The following is a 24,131-nucleotide window of genomic DNA, read 5'->3' as shown; positions in this document are numbered from 1 at the left end:
TAGATCTAGTCTCTGATTTGGGACTAACACAGAAAGATAATCAGGACAATCTCCGTGAAACATTTGATGAAATTTTAATAACTTATGTTTGTCACGCCGAGACTGGAGAGTTTCCCAACCGGTTTCATCGTACAGCAACTGTCTCGATGTTATCTTAGTACCACCTGTAACGATTCTTGCTGCTTCTAGTTGTAAGTTTTCCAGAGATGTTTTCAAATAATTAGGTATATTATCCCAGACAATGTCCCCATATTCTAAGACTGGGCGAATGAAAGATAAATAAATAGTTTCTAAATGTTTCCTTTTAAGTTTAAACTAACTTCCGGAATAATGCTAATCTAGGAATTGCCTTATCAATAATCATTTTTACATGATTATTCCAGCTTCCATCTTCATTTATAATAACCCCTAAATGCTTATGCGACTCAACTTCTTTTATGATATTAGTATCCATATACACTGGCGGGTGGTGGGGTTTTTGAAGCCTTTTTGAAATGGTCATTATTTCTGTTTTGTTTGGATTGAAATTGACAAGCCATTGCTTAGACCAATTATGTATTTTCTCAATATCTTTATTTAACTTTTCTGCCGCTTCATATTCGTTATCAACCACTATATAAATTGAGGTGTCATCAGCAAAAAGTTTTATATCACATTCGATGTCATTAACTATGTCATTTATATAAATGAGAAATAAAATAGGACCCAAGATAGACCCTTGGGGTAATGTAAACTTAGAACTTCGACTTGTAAAAAGTGCATTTAATTATCATTTATATACATGTAGCTCCATAATTGGTGTCCAAACCCGGTTTTCCAGCCTCAAAACTTTTCTTTTTTAACCAATAGAGTCATAGGGCGACATCGGTCAGCGTGCTTGCTTGCGCATCTGTGTTTGTCGCCTAAAGTGATAAGTAGGTAAAAATGAAAAAATCTTCAATATAATTTATTTTCAAAACATAACATTAGTGAATAGTGGTTTTTTTAATTTACATATAAATACAGTTCAGATATTCGGTCACAATATAAACATATAGAATAGAACACAACATTATTATTCATGATATGATATGATAACATATATTACGGTAAACTCATATAAAATGCAACAACATACGCACAGTTATAATTTTCAAAACATTTTTAGTTTTGAAATAATTGTTATCTAAATATAAAAAAACAAAAGTTCTACACATTTAGATGATGACAATATGATTAATACATGTAAATGCAATTATAGCAGTTTCACTTACTCTATAACTTAATGTTCTCATATGAAATATCACAGTTTGAATGAAATTTTAAGTAAAATGAAAGACAAGGATGTCAAATTGTTCATGAAAAAAAGTCAAGGTATTGTATTTTGATTTAAAAGCATTTCCGGTGCACAATGCTTGGTCCACATTCATCGTACTCCATCTTCGATATCCACATCTGTTGGAAAGAAGATAATGAACCAAGAATTGAACCTCCGATCCATACGGAATATTTTCGTTCTGGTGGTGCGATAACTTTAGTTTTCATAGAACTAGGAACTATGGCGTCCAATTCCTTCTTCATACGATCTGCAATACCTGTAATAAGAAGTGTAGATACTGAACATCTTATACAAGATATCATTTCATATAAAGTGGATATATATTATTAACAGAAATCGAGTTGAATGTTTGCGCTAGTCAGAGTGTTATTTTTTTTCTTCAATGCATTTTAAACTTTTATTGCACTGATCAAAATGTATAAATTTGAGTAAACCTCCAACACGTGTATGTGTCTTTCAAAGTCAGGAACTTCATCAGAGGTTGTAGCAAGTTGAATCTTTATGTTATATCCTTAGGGCATTTGTGATTAATGCCAGATCATTTATGGTCTCATAAAATTCTTTCATTTAAGAACGGTTTAAAGCTCACCAAAGTGTGTAATTGATAACCATATGTTGTCTCTAGAAATGCATTTGTTATTCTATGTTGTGGGATTGCTGTCTATATCAGTATAACCTAAATTACCATGTTTTATAATAGAAACTTACATTAAGCCTTGCCTTAGAGAGGAATTGAAAACATAATCATCCTCTAATTCAAACAATTTAACAAAAATATTTTTCAAAATAGTCAGGTACACTATAGAATTTACAATTTAGGAAACCAAGGATATCAAAAGATTTGAGAGCACAAGAAGCAACGTAATTTGACAAAACATTGTAGAACCTCCTACAGAAATTTAACAAAATAACTTACCAGGAAACATTGTAGACCCTCCTGACAGAACGATATTGTTGTACAACTCTCGTCTGATATCTATGTCTGACATCATTACAGAGTTATGGACCATTTCATGGACTCCACAAGATTCCATACCTATAATATAAAATATACAAAATTGAAATAGTAAATAATGAAAGATAAAGAATAACGAATTTTAGTATCTGATACAAAACGTTAAAATGCACAATGCAACTAGAAGAACCGTAGTAGTTTACCACATGATCAATACCTTGCAATGAAAATTTCGAATTTAATTTCATTATCATAATAATCTTTGTCATGCAGTGACAATATTTACAATTTGCGAATTTTTGTTACAAAAGGAATTTGAATTTCTTACCAATAAATGATGGCTGGAACATTACTTCTGGACACCGGAAACGCTCGTTACCAACGGTTATCACAGCTCCATCCGGTAATTCATAGGATTTCTCTAAATTGGATGACTTGGAGGAGGTATCAAGTTCCTGTTCGAAATCAAGTGCTGTATAACACATCTTTTCCTTAATGTCGCGGACAATTTCGTTCTCAGCTGTTGTGACAAAGTTATAACCTCTCTCGTGGAGGATACGTTGTAAATAAGCGGTTAAATCTCGCCCTGCGAGATCAAGACGCTTAATGGCATGTGGTAGCGCATATCCTGAAAAAAATGATTAAATAGTTTGTTAATCAATCTATTTTTACAGATGGATCTTTAATGGGCATTTCTTTGACATTATCATATCTTTTTATAGTCTCGGGCTCCTTTCAAAAAGGATATTTTATTCATTGTCTCTTCTCTTATATTTCTAATTCAGTGATAAAGTATTTATTGTTGCATTTTTTAAATCAAAATCCTAATGTTAATTGTGAAGTTAATTGCTTGATAAATGTACTGCGACAAATATTACATATATGTTATACAAACGATTAATATGAAGACATACACATAATTGTTTAATCGTGTCGAATTGAAACCAAAACATATTGTCAATACCTTCATAGATGGGAACAACATGTGATACTCCGTCACCAGCATCTAAAACTATTCCAGTTGTCCTTCCAGAGGCATACAGAGATAAAACGGCCTGAATTTGGACGAAGAAAGCTGGACTGTTGAACGTTTCAAACATAATCTGAAATATAAGGGTTGTATTTTTATAACTGATTAGTGTCTTTTAAGATTTTAGAAATCTTTTTTACATACATATAGATTCTTTGCAGCTGTGAACAGAATATTATCAACATCTGCCTGCATGATTCAACACCGTTTAATCTAATTAAAGGGTAAATAAAGCAATGTTTATAAATTACAATATTATTTTTTAGTGTTTTCCTCAAATATTTAAGTTGGTATAAACAAATTTGTTAAAAAAATTATGTACATAATCTTTTTTCATAAAGAATAAAAATGCAGTCGATGGTATGACACGGCCTTATTCATTGTTATTGCAAACTGTTTAAAGTTTAAACAATTGATTTAAAAATAACCAAAAGAAAACGAATGATTTCTCATACCTGAGTCATACGTTCCCTGTTAGCTTTAGGGTTTAGAGGTGCCTCAGTTAACATAACAGGGTGTTCCTCTGGAGCCACTCTGAGTTCATTATAAAAGGTATGATGCCAGATTTTTTCCATATCGTCCCAATTTGTGACTATTCCATGTTCTATAGGATATTTTAAGGTTAACATTCCACGCTTACTCTGTGCTTCATCTCCAACATAACTGTCTTTATTTCCCATCCCTACCATTACACCCTGCAAATAATAAAGTATACATGTTTATTCTCTTTGAATCGCAACAAATACGATAACTTTGTAAGTTCTTCATGCCATTCATCAAAATATTTTGATAAATACTTTTCAAAAGGAATAAATTGATCTTCTAACATGTCTAAAAAAGTTCATCTTATTTGTAAGTGATTTGATTTTCTCTCTGTTTTTTTTTTTTTAATATTTATAACAAAATATTAACCGACAAAAACTTTTGTTAATTAAAATACTTTTTATTAAAAATCATCTTACCTGGTATCTAGGACGACCAGTTATGGCGGGAAAAACTGCTCGTGGTGCATCGTCTCCGGCAAAACCTGCTTTTACCATTCCAGATCCGTTGTCAATGATAACTCCGGCAATGTCTTCGTCATTTATGTTGAAAGGCATGGTTCTTATGTTCTAAAATGTAAAATTATTGAACATTAGTCATTTTAAAGTACATATTTCATATATTATTCAAAATGGTTAAACTATCGAAGTAAATAAGATCAAAGTCGCCTGAAGATTTCATAATTATAGCGAAAAAAGGGGGAAATAAAATATTTTTAGTAGTATTATATAGGACTCTGATAAGATTAAATAACTACACTTCAATTTGACTTTAAAGCTAACGCAGTTGAATATAAACATTAACTTATTAATAAAAGTTAATTTGGAGAAATTAAAGATACATATTTCAATTTATTTATGAAGCATTGGATTATTAACAGTACTTACATATTTTTTTTCCTCGTTAATTTGTATCTATAGGCCTGCTTCGATTTTCTTTTATGCCAATCTACAGAATAACTGTTCAATTTATACCAAAACTGTGCTTACTCTTATTTCTGACTATCGTTTTTGATAATTTCCATATATGGGCAAAGGTTCTTATTGTTGGACATAAAAGGATATACCTTTACTTATATTCAAAGAAAGGTCATAACTATTTTTAAACAGAGTTATGTCCCATTAGTTTTGATTCACAATTTATTTCTACCTGTAATCTATTTTTAACTCTGATTGGAAAATTGTTCGCTATGTAAACAAATTCGTAGATCAGTAATTATGTATATGGTAAAATTTTCCAGACTACTGATATTGAAGATTCTGATTCCGTATTTGGAAATTTTCCTTCAGAACCGAGTATCTATGAATAAATGTAAACACGACAACAGCTAAATCAACATGAATATTAAAATTATTTATATGTAGAATAACTGCGTAAAAGGATAATTGAACCCATGAATTAAATTAATTTATAACACATAAAGTTTGTCAGAAATTCTGAAAGAGGAAGACTTAGAGAATACTACTAATTATAATTGATAACATGATATGTTTTTCGTGTTAACTTTATATTCGAAGCGGTATTTGTGGATTTTTCCATCGCAAATCAAAAAGTTGAAAGCCAACTTTGAAGGATGTAAATATATTATAACTAAAACATAAGAACCGATAAAATCAAAAGGAACATAAAAAGTAATGCCAAATTTATCTTAATAGTTCAAATTAATCAGAGCGATTTGCAGCTTGAATTCTCCAAATATTTTCTTAATTACTATAATTATAATTGAACTATTAAGACCATTTTTCGTTTTCGCATTGTTGCCTTTCAGAATTATTTTATAGGGCGAAAACATCATAAGTTAAAAACGCGAAAACGCGAGTCAACTTGATGATTTGTACTTCTCTTTCGCGTTTTCATGTTTTCGCAATTTAGCGATTTTGCATTTGTTTTACATTTGTTTTTCCAAATCCATTTGTATCTAACTAAGTAGTATGGGTTTTGCTTATTATTGAAGGCCGTGCGATTCAGTTGTTAACTTTTATCACGGTCTTGTCATTAGGACTATATATGGGGGAGAGTTGTTACTAGTCATTGGCAATCATACCTCATCCTTTTTTCTATTATTACAAAAATGCTGAAATTTTATTTTGAGGTTAATTTACGAATGACAATATTAATGTTGTCTTTGTATACATATAGAAACTGCGTCGAATACATGACTGTATTTATAAAATTAAAAGATGTGGAATGATTGCCAATAAGACAACTCTCCACAAGGGACCAAAATGGAACAGAAATTAAAAAAAAACATAGGTAACCGCACGGTCTTCAACAATGAGTAAAACATATTCCGAATAGTCAGCTATATAAGGCCCTGAAATAACAAATGTGAAACAATTCAAACAAGAAAACTATCGACCTGATTTATGTTCAAAATAATGATCGAAAAACAAATATGATATATGTATATAGCAACACACGACAACCACTGAATTACAGGCTTCTGACTTAGAACATATTGACATACAGAATGTAGCTGTGTTACTTGAATTTGAAGGCACCAACCCTGTCCTAACATAGGACAGTGGTGTAACAGTGCAATATAAGAGAAAAAAATCAGATGAAATGGGCTTAACTCATCAGCTGGATACACAGTAGAAATACATCTAACAAAAACACAGAGCAGACGTGACAGGATACCAATACATCCCCACAACAACACCAAAAAGAAGAAAACACTAACTAAAGTATAGATCTGCGAGAACTTGCAGTTATTTTATTGTCCATCTTTCACATTTATGTTTATGTATTTCAAAAGGTTCAGGTTTCAACAATTTGTCAGACTTAACAGTGCATTCATTAACACAGAGGTTATGGACATTTTCAATCTTTAAATTTCAAAACTCTATCATTTAATTACGCGCAATTAATAGTCCAACATCCGATTAGTCCAACAACTCATACAATGTACCTGATATCTATTTTTAACTCTGATTGGAATAATTGTATGATCATCATATTAATGTAAACAACAAAGCTGTCAGTCAGTCAAAATCAATACTTACTAGAACACACCCGCGAAATCGTGGGTATTCAGAGCGTAGTTTAAAGTATGTAAAGTGTTGTTGGAAGAATTTTGTAAAATATTGAATGACTGGAGAATTTCAGCAAAAGTATCATAAGTCATATATAGGTTGTTTTGGACAGGAAAATGCTTTTTTCTTAATCCCTCCTCCTTTATTTCCAAAATTCCCAATTTTTGGTTTTCTATCAATTTCAATATGAACAAAGTTTTCATTTAGTATGTTATGAACATTTAGGTAAGGAGCCTGTAATTCAGTGGTAGTCGTTTGTTTAATTATGTGTTACATATTTGTTTTTCGTTCACTTTTTGTACATAAATAAGGCCGCTAGTTTTCTGGTTTGAATTGTTTTACATTGTCAGTTCGGGGCCTTTTGAAGCTGAGTATGCGGTATGGGCTTTGCTCGTTTTTGAAGGTCGTACGGTGACCTATAGTTGTTAATTTCTGTGTCATATTGGTCTCTTGTGGAGAGTTGTCTGAACATGGCAATCATACCACATCTTCTTTTTTTTGTAATCAATGAATTTTGTAAAAGATTTAATGACTGGAGAATTTCAGAAAAGGTATCAAAAGTTCACATGAATATTTTTAGCGCTTATCTGTATATTATGAACATTCATTACTATATAAATATAGTGTATTTACTTTCAATTCTAAGTTTACTAATCGATCCATGGTGGTCATTGATATAGTATACATACCCTCTCTATTTAATAAACTCTGTGACCGCCGTGGATAGTAAACTTCAAAATGATAGCAGATAGAATTCTGAAAATACACTTTATTCTTTGTATATATGTATGTTCAAAGTATACAGAAAAACGCAAACCGGAAGTCTTATCTGACTTAAAATTTTGTCCAATGACGGGACAATATCCGGATGCCTTTTTCTCGTTTTTCTCTCAAAATAACTCAATCTGAATAATCATATGAATGGATGACAAATGCGACTATGCACTGTACCTATAGGACACAGAGGCGTGTTGATTAATTTATTTTAGAAAGGAGAGAAGCGACACCAAAAATGAGGTCTTCTCGTTTAATAGTATAGATTTAAAGTTATTACAATTTTGTATATGGTAAAACTTTCCAGACTACGGATATTGGAGATCCTAATTCCATATTTGGAAAATTTCCTCAAACATTACAAGAAGTATTAATCAGCGTGAATATTGAACATATATATGCGTAGAAAAACAGCGTAAAAGAGAATGGTACTCAAGAATTAAATTAACTTTAAATAATTTAATTTGTTAGAAACTGTGTTAACCTTGAAATTCTGAAAATACCTACTGAACATATTAATATATATCATAATAATAATGTTTTTAAAAAAACCTTCGTGCATGTATTTGAAGCGCTAGTTCTGGATTTTTCCATCGCCAGGAACCCTCTAAACAAAAAAATTGAATGCCAAGAATAAAAATATATTGTACCTAAAACATGAGAACCGATATTATCTAAGGTCACCTGTACTGCAAGGTACCATACTAAAGGAAGGCAGGGAACGTGTTTTGAGGTAATAACTCCGTACATAAAAGCAAAAAAATACTGATATGGCAAGAGATACACACTATAAACAGGATGTGTAAATTATAATATAAAACAGATTATATAAGTATTGTGCAACACCACAGTGTTGAGCAATAGCTAGAAATCTTCAACTGCATGGTATTGCGCAATAGCACACTATTGTGCAATATCAAGAAATCTTCAATTGAACAGTATTGTGTAATAGAAATAAATATTCAATCGTATACGTATATAGTACTGCACAATAGCACAGTATTGCGCAATAGCGAGAAATCTTCAAACGTACAGTATTGCGCATTAACACGGTATTGCACATCAGCAAGAAAATTTCTATTGCACAGTAATGCACGATATCACATGCTTGCGCACTAGCAAAGTATTGCAAAATATGACAGTATTGAGCAATAGCAAGAAATCTTCAGTTGAAAATTAATACAAATATTTTAACCCATTTCAAATTGTTAAGATCTTTCACCACATTTATTTTGTGTCAGAACCCCATATAATTCATGTCATATCGAAATTCAGACAGTATCACACTTGAATATTGTGTCGGGTTCGACCTCTGTAGTCGTATCAGATTTGTTCTACATTTTTATTTTTGTTTTGTTTCGGAGCCTTTTATATCTAAGTAAGTGGTATGGGTTTTGCTTATGGCTGAAGGTCGTGCGATTACCTATAGTTGTTAACTTTTATGTCATTTGGACTCTGGTGGAGAGTTGTCTCTAGTTATTGGCAATAATACCGCATCCTTTTTTTTTTATTTTACATACAAAAATGCTGCAATTTTGGTTTGATGCTTATTTACGACGGATGTTGTTTGTTATTTAAATGTATACTAGGAACTGCGTTTAATACATGACTGTATTTATAAAGATAAGAAGATGTGGTAAGATTGCCAATATGACAACTCTCCGGAAAAGACCAAAAGAAACAGAAATAAACAACTATATATATATAGGTCACCACACGGTCTTCGACAATGGATTAAACCACATTCAGCAGGGTGTTGCTTAACGGCGGAAACGGAAAACGGAACGGAAACGGAAAGAAACTTTAATGTAGACTGAATTTAAGGGGAGAAATAAAGAACTATGAAAATCAATAGACCTTGCTAATTTTTGATAATTAAACGTTTTATCTATTTACCATATATTTCAATATAACAGTCGAAAATGCAAGCGAGAAAATTCGTCATATAAGGTCGCTAACTCCTGTAAGAAGTCATTTGACTCTTTTTACGTGAATGGACATTAGGTAGAGCTCAACATTCCAATAAAATTGAGAATGAAAACGGGGAATATGTCAAAGAGGCAACAACCTAACAAAAGGAGCAGACAACATCCGAAGGCCACCAATGGGTCTCCAACGCAGCGAGAAAATCCCGCACCCGGAGGTGGTATCAGCTGACCACTAAATAAAAAAACACATATGAAGCATACACACAGTAAAACTCATTTTAAAAGAAGTCCGAGTCCGATGTCAGATTAGACATGTTTTTCACATCCGGTTTTCGTAATTCATAACGTTTCTTAATAGAAAGCACTTGCATTTTATACCTATGTTTTAATTTAAGCCATGTCGGCTAACTTGGCTGACAGGCAGGGTTATCCAACACAGTTTTTAAATTAGATACACCAATGGTGATTGTTGCAGAGTTTAACCAAAACTATCAGGCGATTCCCTAAAAGACATATGTTCAATAACATTTTGCCCATTAGTTTCAGAGACTGCATATAATGAGGAATTTTGTAAAAGTTAACAAAGACAAAACCACTAAAGACTAAAGCAGGTTTGAGTACCAGCAGAAAACGACCATGACAGAGGAAAAACATTGAATGAACATTTCACTATAATTGTATCAACCAAGAAGACATCAACTAAATATGTACCACTAAAAAAACCGTTACATCCAAAATGGAAAGACATAATAACTTAAGTATGGGCGAGAACAAAATTAGAATATGGATTCAAAACATAAAAAGTATGAGGGCAAGAAGAAATAGGCCATAGAATGTTAAAAAAATAGATCTAAAAAATATAAAATGAATTAGCAGCTATCATGATTATTGACCAATTTTTCAACAATCATCAATACCAGCTTGATACCTGATGAATGGACAACAGGAGACATTTGTATATTTCCGCAAATTAAGTATCTGAAACATGCATTCTCTGCAAGATGCTGCAGCATATAGTACAGTCCAACATAATGTGTTATTGTCTAGATTATCATAATATCATTCATTAATGGTTTACGTCTTAGATGCATGATTTTTTTTATTAGTTGTTAATGGCTTTGAAATAACTATCAGTTAACTGCGAGTACTCGCAGAAAAGTATCTAGTGTCTTTTCGTTATTGGGATGTAGAAGTACCCGGCCACGTCCAATTGTATTTGTGTCCATCTGAGGAGTTACGCCTTTTCAACGGATTTTTATAGTTAGTTCGTTCTTATGTTGTAATGTTATACCACTGTCCCAGGTTAGGGGCGGGGGTTGGGATCCTGCTAACATATTAAACCCCGCCACATTCTGTATGTATGTGCCTGTCCCAGGTCATTTCGGGGCCTTTTATAGCTGACTATACACAATTGAGAGGAATTGAATTTTCAGAGAAGAATTAAGCGGCATGATATTTGAAGCAGCGTAGACAACTTGATTTTGAAAACCTTAGGACATGACTACAACTAACTTGGTGATGGCACTGTGCAAAATGGTACATATCCATGTAGGCTACAAATTGTTCGCCACTTTTTGCACATCAATTCGTATATTTTTAATTTAAATTCTAGGAGATATAATGCTTTTCCTATGTAACTCCAAACATCATCAGTTGACTTCAGTATTGCAAGGATTTACTATACAAATCCTAGAGTATTGTTAAAGGGTGAGAAAGGCTTTGTATAGTGAGAGATTTTCTCAATTTGTTTTCATAAAAATAAAGTATATACAAGTTTCTATTCTAGTTCCCTGGTTTCCATATCGAATTTTGTCCATACACCATTTTCCTATTAGGTTTCTTTTACGTTTTCTTTCCATTATACGAGAAAAGATACAACGAAAATCACCAATGCAGAATAACGCAACAAGATACACCACAACACTCATCTTGATTCAAGGCAATTAAAAAAGAAAAAAAAATGATGCAAAGGATTTCCCCAAAAGTTTATTACTTCACATCCTATTTATAGAATCGAGGCTGATGTCAATCCTTTTTAGGCCTATATAGATTTATTTTGTGTTGTTGGGTTGCTATCTTATTGACATTGATCAAACTTTTAAAAAAAAGTCGAAAAGACTATCCTGAATCGCACGAACGACGTACACATGACTTTATCAAATATTTCAAAAACATAGTCTCAACATCTCCTGGTAATTATTTCAATACTTTATGCTTCAAAATCTTTTACTTTAAATTCATTCCTCTTGGTTTTTTTCTGGTTAACATATGCAATACTATATAAAGCATACCTATGTAGATAAAATAACAAAAAAGAAAAGATATTATATCTCAAACTCCGAAACAGTGGTGACATCTGGCTACGCTTTCTTTTTTGTAGAGAAAGGAAAGTATGACCCGAACGATAACGCTGTATGGAGTTTGGTTATATCTTTCTGTTTCCGTTTTCCGTTTCCGCCGTTTAGCAACACCCCATTCCGCATAGTCAGCTATAAAAGGGCCAAAAATGACAAATGAAAAAAAATTTAAACGAGAAAACTAACGGTTTGATTATGTACAATATGATGATCGCAAAACAAATATAATACACAGCAACAATAGTGGGAGATATTATGGACATAATTGTGCAAATCGTGATACAAGCATGAAATTTGGTATAAAGTTTGACTAAATGATACTAAAAAAAATCCGCTGCTGGCCAGAAAAAAAAAATCATTTTTTCAAGATGGCCACCACACATTGCGAAAATGGCGTCATTACAAATTGACAATAATTCGTTAATCCTTTAAAAGGTGTGTTATATGTAAAATCCAATGTCAGATTTGATAAAAAGTAAATGACAGTTCCTAAATTACGACTAGACAATACATTAATGAAACTAAAGGTGACTTCCGGTTTCAAAATGCCGACAAAAAAGTAAAAAAATTCAATTTTTATACTTTCAAGCAACTTCACAAGGGATGTATAATCCAATGTAAGTTATGATAAAACGTAAAAAAAAAGTTCCTAAGTACGACGAAACAACACATAAAAGAAAAAAAATAGTGACGTCCGGTTCCAAAATGGCGGCAAATACGTAGAAAATATTTTTATAATTTCCATCAACTTAACAAGTGTTAACTCTCTTTGTTAAGTTTAAATGCCTAGTTTGGTTAAAAAGACATATTTTATAATTATCTGATAGTTGCCTATACAACAACCCGTACAAGGAAGGTCCGAACGGTAGCATCTACAGTTACCAACACAGCTCGGTTTTCGGCTCCGCATTTCAAAATTTTCTGACACGAGGATGCAACGGCAGTCAAAGAAGTCCATTTTGGTTTCCAACTGTCATTGATTCTTTCTTTCATCCAACCACAGTGTTCATGACTTGGAACACGTACCTGTCAAATACATGAATCAGGCTGAGCCCAAGCAACTCCTCCTTGATATACTTCTCTTTTGATGTGCTCTGGAAAAGAACCTCTTGTAGGCGGAATTGCATCACAATGCCGCTGCTTCCTGGCAAACAATTCACATCGTGCCTCGCTCCATAATTAAGCCTTAAAAAAACATCCTTTACATCTGGAAAACCTTCCGTTGTTGGCCAAGCTGACTTTTTGCCTTTCTCATGACAATTCGACAAAGTGTCACATCCACTAAATGCATGGACGAAAGGAAAATCAGCTACACAAGGACTAAACGCATGTGATATGTCACGTGCAGGAAGCCATCAAAAGTCGTTATTCCTTCCATAACCTATCCGCAATTTGTTCTACCTAATTTTGCGATTGCTGCAATTCTTGATACTATTACATCTGTGTCAGTACTACATAAAATTACATTTTACAACACTTTTCATAATCATGTAGAACATGGACAAACATTCGTGTATCTGCTAAATAGGAAGTTGTTCTTTTTTATTTGGTTATAAAAAGCAGTTTTTCCTTCGTTTTGCATTTGCTTCAAAAGATATTCGTATTGTTTGGACCAATATCTTGGAGTTTATTTACATATCTTACCTGTTTCCGAATCAACAATTTCCTAAATGAAGTATTTTTTTTACAAATCTGACGACTCTTCTAGAAATGAATTTCCAAACTCGTTCATACTTGCAAAGCCTTTAAAGCTGTTTAAAGAAATCTTTTTGTGTTTTCGTAGAGTCTTCATTATGTCGTTCGTCTGTTTTATAATGACCCAAACCACTAGATCTTTCAAAATAATCTTCTAGTATACTGACTCCTGGTCCAGCTCCATCTATTTGTCAAAATGGGATCTTCGGTTAATCCTATGGCACCAATATTGCCCTTCACAGTTGCATTATTCTGTTTTTGTGCCTGATCAATTGTGTTACAAGAAAGAAATTTACTGGTCTTACGTACAGTAAAATTATCATTTTAAAATTCCATTGCCACCTGTGGGTGATGTTCGGGAAAGGAAGTCATATCTTGGAGATGAGTCGGTAACGATCGAGCATAATTTACACGATCAAGACCTAAAACAATACGCTATCATACTTTATATGGACTTTCTAACTCATGAAATGAGCATAATACCAAGATCAAAAGAAGTTCTTAATTTATAATTGAACGCCAGGAATTAAACTGTGGTCGAGATGACTCTATTTCCTTACACCAGTCTTTTAAATCACTGAACGTCACAGAGTCATGACATAATTATATATTCTGAGATCTGAAATTAACAATTTTTAAGCAAAATACATACAGTTGTCTAATGCGCCTGTATAGTCCGATGTACATTTGAACATACATAAAAAGAATCTGCCGTTCTTGGTGTTGCAATATTGGCTTCAGTAAGACAACATGTCTATCCGCTATCACGCAATTTATCACCCTGAGTTTTATAACAAGTCATTTCAATGTGCAATCCACCAAACATGACGATACACTTATATTTTCCTTACAAATCAGGTCATTCCCACTGAATTTGCTTAGGCATTTTCAAAAGTGGCTGATCTGCAGTTACATTTGATGTTTCTCCACATTAACTGCATTTTCGCCTTAACCATCGAATACCTGAGAATTGCCTGGTAGTGTATACAAATCGCTCTTGATCATGATGTCTATAAATAGTTTGCACATGCGCAAAAGTGTGAAACACATGTGTATCATAACCTTGAAAAATGTTATTAAACCAATTCATAATATCATTAGAAATCCAAAAACACTAAATATATATAGTAAATAGTTCAAATGTTTTTCAAAGAATTTTGTTAAATTTTCGCGCATGCGCTAATACTGGATATGTTAAATATTCATTTTTAATAAATATGTGATATAAGGAAGATAGCCACCAAACCTGGTAATTGGTTTTTACTAAAAGAAGTTCAAAGAAAAGTTTTTTCAGAAAAATCAGTATTTTCAAACTAAAGAAAACAGCCATTTTAGAAAATGGCCGTCGCCATCTTGAAAAAAATATTTTTTTCAATGGCCAGCAGTCAGAGCTCTGGCCAGCAGTTATTTCTTACAAAGTATATAATAATGATGCTTTGTGGTAATTTTCATGCTTGTATCATCATTTGCACAATTCCCTCGATTTTGCTTGCTAATATCTTCCACAAACGACATACACTGAAATACAGACTCGTGACTCCTGACTTGAGACAGGGACATATACATAATAGGGCGAGGAGTTTTAAATAAGAACAGACTTTAAAATGAGATGAAAAGGGCCTTACTCATCAAGTGGATACAAAGCAGAAATACATCTCTGACAAGAACACAGAGCGGACAAGGTACCAATACATCCCCACAAAAAAAAGTACAGATCTGCGAGTACTTGCAGATATTTTATTGTCCGTTTTTCACATTTATTTTTGCGTATGAGTATTTCAAAAGGACAAGATTCATTAACACATGGTTATAAATATTTTAGATCTTTAATTACTCTCAATAGTCCAACATCTGATGTGCATTTTTCTGTCAAATAAACACAATGTCTTGGTTAAAACGAAAGTGAAATTCTAAACAAAAAAATTAAGGAGATGCGTTATGATCAGTGCCAATGAGACAACTACCCTCTATAATTCAAATAAAGTGGATGTAAGCAATTGTAGACAACCACCCGGCCTTTGACAATGAGAAAAACCTATACCGTACAGTCACCTAAAAATGCCACAACACGATAAATATATTAGATTAATTCAATTCAGAAAATTAACGACCAAATTCATTATGAAATATTTTACGATTATTTTTCTTACATCAAATTGAGAATGAAAATGGGGAATGTGTCAAAGAGACAACAACCTGACCAAAGAGCGGAAAACAGCCCAAGGCCAACAATCATTATGGGTCTTCAACTTAACATCGTCCAGAACATGCATGAAATATTTGCAACTGGACGTTAAGCAACATACAACCAATCAATCAACACAGCGAGAAAATCATCCACACGGAAGCACCCTTGCAAGACATAAACCAAAGACAACCACTGACCTACAGGCTCCTGACATGTATCGGACAGGTTCATATAAAAAACAGTGCGGGATTAATCATTTTTGTGAGCGCTCAACCTTCCCCTAATCTGGTAGGTTATGATTATTTTATATTGTTTCAGATCAGTATTTTTTGTAAACCCAACTACAAAGTTTTATTTTAATACAACTTAATATCATGTGATGAGCAATGTAGTAAATTATAAACTGTTTTCATATCCAGGGAAAAGGTATGATTTTTTTTTTTACCCTAAACGAGCTAATACGTGCAACACATGTGAACAATTTCACGACAAGTTGTCTTAATGCCACAAAGGTATAAAAGAGGCAAATGAAATAATATCAAGAGGGAGATTCAAAAGCAACAACAACAAAAAACAAACAAACAACAGTACACAAAAAACTACATAGAAAACTACAGAATGAGAAACCAAGGCTCTGTGTTGAAGACCTTACTTTTACCTATATTGGTTTACTTATACAAATTAAGACTTGGATGGCGAGTTGTCTCATAGGCACTCAGACCTCATCTTCCTATATCTCTATATGACTAATTTGTACAAGTATTTCTATTTTATTTGATAAACTTAACAACATAAAATGATAAAACATAAAAAACATAGCTTCACTTGACAAATCTTAAAAAACCACAACGTTTCACTGTATAAATAATATCAAATGACAGTTAAAAGCATTTTCTGTGAACAATACTTGGACCACATTCATCGTATTCCATCTTCGATATCCACATCTGTTGAAATGTGGATAATGAACCAAGTATGGAACCTCCAATCCACACGGAATACTTTCTTTCTGGTGCAGCAATGATTCTTGTTTTCATTGACTTTGGAACTATAGCGTTCATTTCTTTCTTTAAACGGTCAGCAATACCTGGAAACATAGTGGTCCCTCCTGACAAGACAATATTGTTGTATAAATCTTTTCTAATGTCAATATCAGACATCATGATTGAATTGTGTATCATTTCATGGATTCCACATGACTCCATTCCTGCAATAGAAAAGTAATTGTTTTTTTTTAAGTTATATATTTTTAAGAATTACACTTTGTGAATTCTAAGAGCTTTTCTGTGTTCAAAACTTCACCCGGGACGCAAACGTCTAAAATAATGACAGCCAGGGGTTAAAATAACCGAATTTCATTCAAATTGATTTACACTGCAATACAGATTTAAATACTTATATGACGATGTTACATGTGTTCTTAATGATTTTTTCTTTAACTTAATTTTCTTGTTAAATATAAAAACAGAAAATGTTTTTTCGCGGATTTAAATATGATACAATGGTCTGTGTCCAGTAAAGGAACTTACCAGTAAAGGATGGCTGAAACATAACTTCTGGACAACGAAAACGTTCATTCCCAATGGTTATTAGGGTTCCATCTGGTAGTTCGTATGATTTTTCAATAGCAGTTGATTTAGAAGAAGCGTCCAATTCATGTTCAAAATCAAGTGCGGTATAGCACATTTTCTCTTTAATATCTCTTACAACCTCGCTCTCAGCTGTGGTGACGAAATTATAACCTCTTTCGTGAAGAATACGTTGTAAATATGCTGTTAAATCTCGCCCTGCGAGATCAAGACGTTTGATTGCGTGTGGAAGTGCGTATCCTAAAGAGAAAAAAAGATATGTTTGTAACGTAAAGATATAACAGAATAGATCATTACAGTGAATCTAGAAAGAAAATTGTAGCATCCGATTTCGTTGTTTAAATTTTTCTTCTCCTTGAAAAAAATTCTTATGTCGTTTGAAACAGAAAGTAAAGTGTAACATGCATATGCAAACCATAGATCATGTGTACAATTGCATGGAAATATTGAAAAGCAATGTTTTTTCTTGTAACTTTAAGCTCCTCCCTTTTTTTGCTATTTAAATGAGAAAACACAACCGACAGGATTGGAGTGTGCAATAACTAAAACATCAATAAGTTAACGCACTCCTCTAAAAAAAAAATGAAGTTAACTATGATAACTCACTTGAAGATCAACATAAATTGCTATTCATGTTACAAATGGTAGCATTACAACATACAAACGACAAATGCCTCCTATAGTTTGGATAATATATGCAATACATACCTTCATAGATAGGCACCACATGAGACACACCATCACCAGCGTCAAGGACTATGCCAGTTGTTCTCCCAGCACCGTACAGGGACAGGACAGCCTGGATGTTGACATAGAAAGCCGGACTATTGAATGTCTCAAACATAATCTGAAAAAAATGTTAAAAGATGTTGTATTGATATCTGTGTTACTGATGTTGTAAACCAACTTGAAACTTAAATGTACCTGTGAAAAATTCATACACAAAGGGCACACATCACATTTTCGATTGTCGACTTTGATACAATGTATATATTTTCGATACTCCTCGTAAAAATTAATGTTCGTTATTCAATGTTAATTATACTAGGGAGACCATGCAGATAAATCTGGAGTCAACATAATAAATCACTACTAATTGTGTTGTTACTCCTCGTATTATATTTTCAAATTCAACAGATGACTTCATACTAGATGCATTATAAACCTACACAATGAATATCATAATGCTTTACCTGAGTCATACGTTCCCTATTTGCTTTAGGATTTAGTGGAGCTTCTGTCAACATAACAGGGTGTTCCTCTGGAGCCACTCTGAGTTCATTATAAAATGTATGATGCCATATTTTCTCCATATCGTCCCAATTTGTAACTATTCCATGTTCGATGGGATATTTTAAGGTTAACATTCCACGCTTACTCTGTGCTTCATCTCCAACGTAACTGTCCTTATTTCCCATTCCAACCATCACCGACTATAAAATAAAATAAGTTCATCATGTGAAATACAAACATGTACATGTCCTACCCTTTGAAAATCAGGATCTTAATAAAAATTAAATATTGAATTTGATAATTTCATGAACCATTGAAAATATAGTCAACCAGAACTGTCTTTCAATTTTTAAACAAGTGTGTTGAAAGTAAAAAGCTAAATAAATGCCAAAGAAAGGGGAACGTCAAGAATGGGTGCAATGACCTTGCAGTGAGGTGAAATGTTTCGCTCTAAGTGTTTGCCAAGAAGAATACGAATAAAAAATAACTCAGTTTACAGGTTCCTCGATATCTGATCATTATAGCATACCTTAACTGCAATGTTTTTCAGTAAGGAATATGTATCATATTATATTGTTTCCCTTCCAAACGTTTTTTCTCTTCTTTTTTTCACAAAAAGACTGAACAGTTTCAACTCGGTTTTATACATTTGACGGTCATACAGCCAGTGTTTAAACGAGAAAAAAAAATACACAACAATAAAATAACAACAAAAATGTTAAAAATAATTACATGATGAAAACTTACCTGGTATCTAGGACGACCAGTTATGGCCGGAAATACTGCTCGTGGTGCATCATCTCCGGCAAAACCTGCTTTAACCATTCCGGATCCGTTGTCAATGACAACTGCTGCAATTTCATCATCATATACGTTGAATGGCATTTTGTAGATTATAATGTATTCTGAAACACACAAATATCACATAAAACAGAATTCATGTATTATAATATATTTTTCGAAGCAAGAAGTCAAATTCAACGAATGCAGGAACATTGGATTTTCAACTTTATCATACTAGAAGAAAGAAATATTGAAAAATTATGAGTGTAAATGTACTAAATAGATATAGTGTGAGTGCCAATGAGATAACTCTCCATCCAAATAACAATTTATAAAAGTAAACCAGTATAGGTCAATATGCGGCCTTCAACACGGAGCCTTGGCTCATACCGAACAACAAGCTATAAAGGGCCCCCAAATTACTAGTGTAAAACCATTCAAACGGGAAAACCAACGGTCTAATCTATATAAAAACGAGAAACGAGAAACACATATAAATTACATAAACAAACGACAACTACTGTACATCAGGAGTCGATTTCACAAAAAAAACAAACTGATTTGTTCATAACTTAAGACCAATCCGCTTAGTCGTAAGGTTTTTTGTGAAATCGACTCCAGATTCCAGACTTAGGACAGGTGCAAACATTTGCAGCGAGGTTAAACGTTTTAATGGTACCAAACCTTCTCCCTTTTTCTGAAACAATAGCATAACATCACAATATAGAAAAACACACGATAAAATATCAATTGGCAGGCTTAACTCAATCAAAAAACGTAAATTTACACACTATGAACGAATAAATTTGATCTGCGATATCTGAATTCAAATTCACAGTTAATAAAATATTAGGGACAAACATTCAAGGCCAAAAAGCAAACAAAAAGTCCAAACAAAACCACGGCAAGACACCACCCCGAAATATTTAACCCTTCGAAAATAATCACTTTTTTTTTATTCTCCTTATATTTGAATGATTTGGAATCTTTTATACAAATACATGATGTTTTGGGACTAAGTAGTATATCTGAAGAAATTAAGAAGGAGATGAATATTTATATTAAGCTGTTTGCTTTATTATATGCAGATGATACAGTTCTATTTGCTGAATCAGCTGAATCTCTTCAATCTCAACTTAATGCATTTAGTGAATATTGTAAACTTTGGAAACTTAGTGTAAATTCTAGTAAAACGAAAATTATTATTTTTTCTGGTGGACGTTTAACTTACACTCCTCATTTTTATTTTGATAATATTGAATTAGGTGTTGTCAAAGAAATACCATATTTGGGATTGACTTTTTCAAGGACAGGTAGCTTTGCAAATACTAAAAAGATATTAGTTACTAAGGCATACCGTGCCATGTACGATGTACTTAAGAAGGGGAGAGTTCATAACCTTTCGGTGGGATGTCAGTATGATTTGTTCGATAAGATAGTGAAGCCGATCTTACTTTATGGGTGTGAATTTTGGGTGTTCAGTAATATGGATATTATAGAGAGAGTACATTTGAAATTTTGCAAGATACTACTGAACTTGAAAAAGTCAACTTCAAACTTTATGGTATATGGTGAACTTGGTGTGTATCCCATGGTAGTCTATGTTAAAATACGTATGGTAAATTATTGGTGTAGAATTGTCCACGGCAAAGAAAATAAGCTGTCACACATTTTGTATAACTTTATGTTTTTAAAATATTCACAGAATAATTGTAAGTCTGAATGGGTTATGTTTTATAAAAAATATTCTTGATACATGTGGTTATTGTAATATCTAGTTAGCACAAACTGGCTTCAGCACAAAATGGCTAAGTAATAGTTTAAAACAGAAACTATTTGATCAATTTCAACAGAACTGGCGTTCAGCTATATGTAATTCGTCAAAAGGTTTATCAGATTATATAAGGATAAGTTTGAATTCGAAAAATATTTAGATATATTACCAAATAGAGATAGGGTCACAAATTTTGTAGATTTAGAACTGGTAATCATAGATTACCAATTGAAACTGGAAGATGGATAGGTTTAGATAGAGAAATGAGATTTTGTAATGTATGTCAATGTCAAAAATTAGGTGATGAATTTCACTTTCTTTTGAATTGTAGATCCCTAGACGACTCAAGTAAACTGTTTTTGGATAACTGTTATTGTAACAGAGTAAATATTATTAAATTTTGTAAATTATTCCAAACAACACATAGAAATAAGTCAAAAAATATTTTGGGTTAAAATAAAGGTTATAAATTCAGTAGCAGGTCTTCCTGGTTAGCCTTTGTCTATTTGTTTTTCAATTATAATAACTTCTTGTATATAATATATATATTTATATAAATAGTAACATTCCTATCTTGTAATGTGCACACTTTATTTTGTATACTATGTATTGTTATTTCATTCTTTGCACCAATGTGTATACAGTGGTTTTAAGGAATAAAATTGTTTTGTCTTGTCTTGTCTTGAAAAAAAACGGTTTTAATAATGTATACAGGTAAATGAACTTTGTCGTTTTAGGTATACTACTTATGTGTATAAAATTATTACAATAATTAGGAATTGCAAGAAAGTTCTGTCATATAAATACATAATTTAACACTAGATACAAACTGGGGTGAATATCAACAATAAAACTATACAATTAGAGCTAGCTAAAACTTCCGTGTACAGATTTAAGGAGAATAATCTTGAAGTTGATACAAATATAAGAAGAAGTGAAAATTAGTAGATATTCCAAATAATCAAAGCTGGTATATAGACAAGATCCATTTTAATATAAAATAACAAAAAAGCATTATAAACCGTATCAACAGGTCGAATTAACAAGAAAATACGATTTGAGAGTACTCGCAGTTACTGACAGCTAGTTAAAAGCCAATTACAATTGATAATAAAAAATCATGCATTAGACACTAAAATCAACTAAAATACAGGGATTTAGCATTTTAAAGTCATGAACAGTCAGAGAAGACATGACTTGTGCAATGCCAAAAATAAATGTATCGACAGGTAGTAGGGTAGTGAGGAGCGACTTCTATACAGATAAAAATTAACGTGTGTGTGTCTTTATACATCCCGCCTTAAAAGGAGATATAATTTAGTTATGTTTTAATTTGCTAATGACAAAATCGATATTAGTGCCAATGTAAACTATATTCAGAGATCTAATTACAATATTGGTACGATAACCCTTACTTGTTTAAAGGTTCGATAAGCTTACACGGATCACATAGTGATTTCCTCGCTTTAAGTACAACATTACCGTAAAATTTAGGATGTGAAATACCAAAAAAGTTTTTTACAGGTACAGCCAAATTTACTAATCAAATCTTTGTATCTATGAATGTACTAACCTTTTTTTCTTCCTTTTGAGTTATACAGATCTTTAAGTCTTCAGAACTTACATATGCCTATCAATCTTCAGGTTGCTCACTTTATACTATATTGGCTGTGTCATCTCTTTGAATACTTCTCTGCAAGTTCCCATATATGGAGAACTGTTTTCATTTTAGACATAAAAGGTTACACATGTTCCTTATTCGAATAGTCACAATCTGATCTAAGAGCTATTTTTACCGATCCGTTTTTACCTTAATTCTAAATTTAGTTCTTACAGGTAGATATATATACCTATACATAAATCTACATTTAAAAAAACTTCTTATTCCTAATATGGATATTTCTATAATAAGTAATATAGCTATAGATTTTCAGGCTTTTGCCTAAACGTATTGATCCTCAGCAGAAAGATAGATCAAGTTTAGAAGAACTTTTATTCATAAAAAAATAATCAAAAACTAAAAATGTATTCAAATACCTTTTTGTATTTAATAACCTCTTAGAGTTTAAGTATGGAATTCAATATTCTGTAGGAAAACAATGTCAACAGTAATTCCTGTTTTCTGTTGGGGTGGGAAAATTCATTTGATAATATAACCTCATCAAATAATCACCGGCTTGGAAAATTACATGTTTGCGAATCAGTTAACGTTGATTGATGTTTGCTTAGAGTCCAGTAGACAACATCTGAAATTCGGAAAGAAAGGGACTTAATAGAAAATACTTATCGTGTTTTTGTTGTTGTTATTGGCTTTAAATTAGCTACAGTTAACTGCGAGTACTCTTAGATCTATAATTGGGGTCTTTTTGTTGTTGTGAGGAATAAAATTGAGAATGGAAACGACAGGAGCCTGTAGTTACATTGTTGTCGTTTTTTTTTTTTTTTTTTTTCATACCGGGTATTTGTTTTTAGTTTATAATTTTATATTGTTTGTTCTTCTATTGTGTTGTTGCATGTACCATTGTCTAAAATTGGCTTGCCGCCCTCAAAAATGTTGAACCAAGTCACATACTTTATGTGTCTGTCCCAAGTTAGGAGCGTATACTTCAGTGGTTATCGTTGGTTGATGTCTGTCACAACTGTATTTTGTAGATTGTTTCTGGTATGTGAGTGAATGCGTTCGTTTACTCAGTTGTTTCACATTTTTCATTTCAGGGCCTTTAATAGACGACAGCTATCGATTGACTGGTTAGGTACCATTTTTGAGGTTCACTGAGTTTCGAATAAGCCTTAAACAATAAATGCAGATAGTGTTCGAAATAAAGATGACATCAAAACGTAGGCAAATCTTAAAACACAACACTGTTATCTCCAAACCGTCAGACCTTAGAGTTATCCGAGTGAATAGTGCGTCGGTACTTTCGTTCTA

The 24,131-nt window shown here is 32.5% G+C and overlaps 1 protein-coding gene across 1 annotated transcript; it reads right to left on the bottom strand.

Moving 5' to 3' along the window:
* Positions 1-1,221: 1,221 nt before the first annotated feature.
* On the bottom strand, positions 1,222-22,893 carry LOC139492750 (uncharacterized). The gene is made up of 12 exons (XM_071280901.1): positions 22,776-22,893; positions 19,393-19,550; positions 18,606-18,845; positions 18,121-18,259; positions 17,353-17,652; positions 16,708-17,030; positions 4,266-4,415; positions 3,759-3,998; positions 3,238-3,376; positions 2,602-2,901; positions 2,235-2,354; positions 1,222-1,574 (listed from the first exon to the last, which is right to left on the bottom strand). The coding sequence occupies exons 2-12, from the start codon at positions 19,528-19,530 to the stop codon at positions 1,369-1,371; spliced, it is 2,295 nt and encodes a 764-aa protein (XP_071137002.1). The 5' UTR covers positions 19,531-19,550; positions 22,776-22,893; the 3' UTR covers positions 1,222-1,368.
* Positions 22,894-24,131: the final 1,238 nt, after the last annotated feature.

This window comes from Mytilus edulis, chromosome 10 (genome assembly GCF_963676685.1).
Source record: "Mytilus edulis chromosome 10, xbMytEdul2.2, whole genome shotgun sequence".
NCBI lineage: Eukaryota > Metazoa > Mollusca > Bivalvia > Mytilida > Mytilidae > Mytilus > Mytilus edulis.
This window is presented reverse-complemented; position numbering and strand designations above follow the sequence as displayed.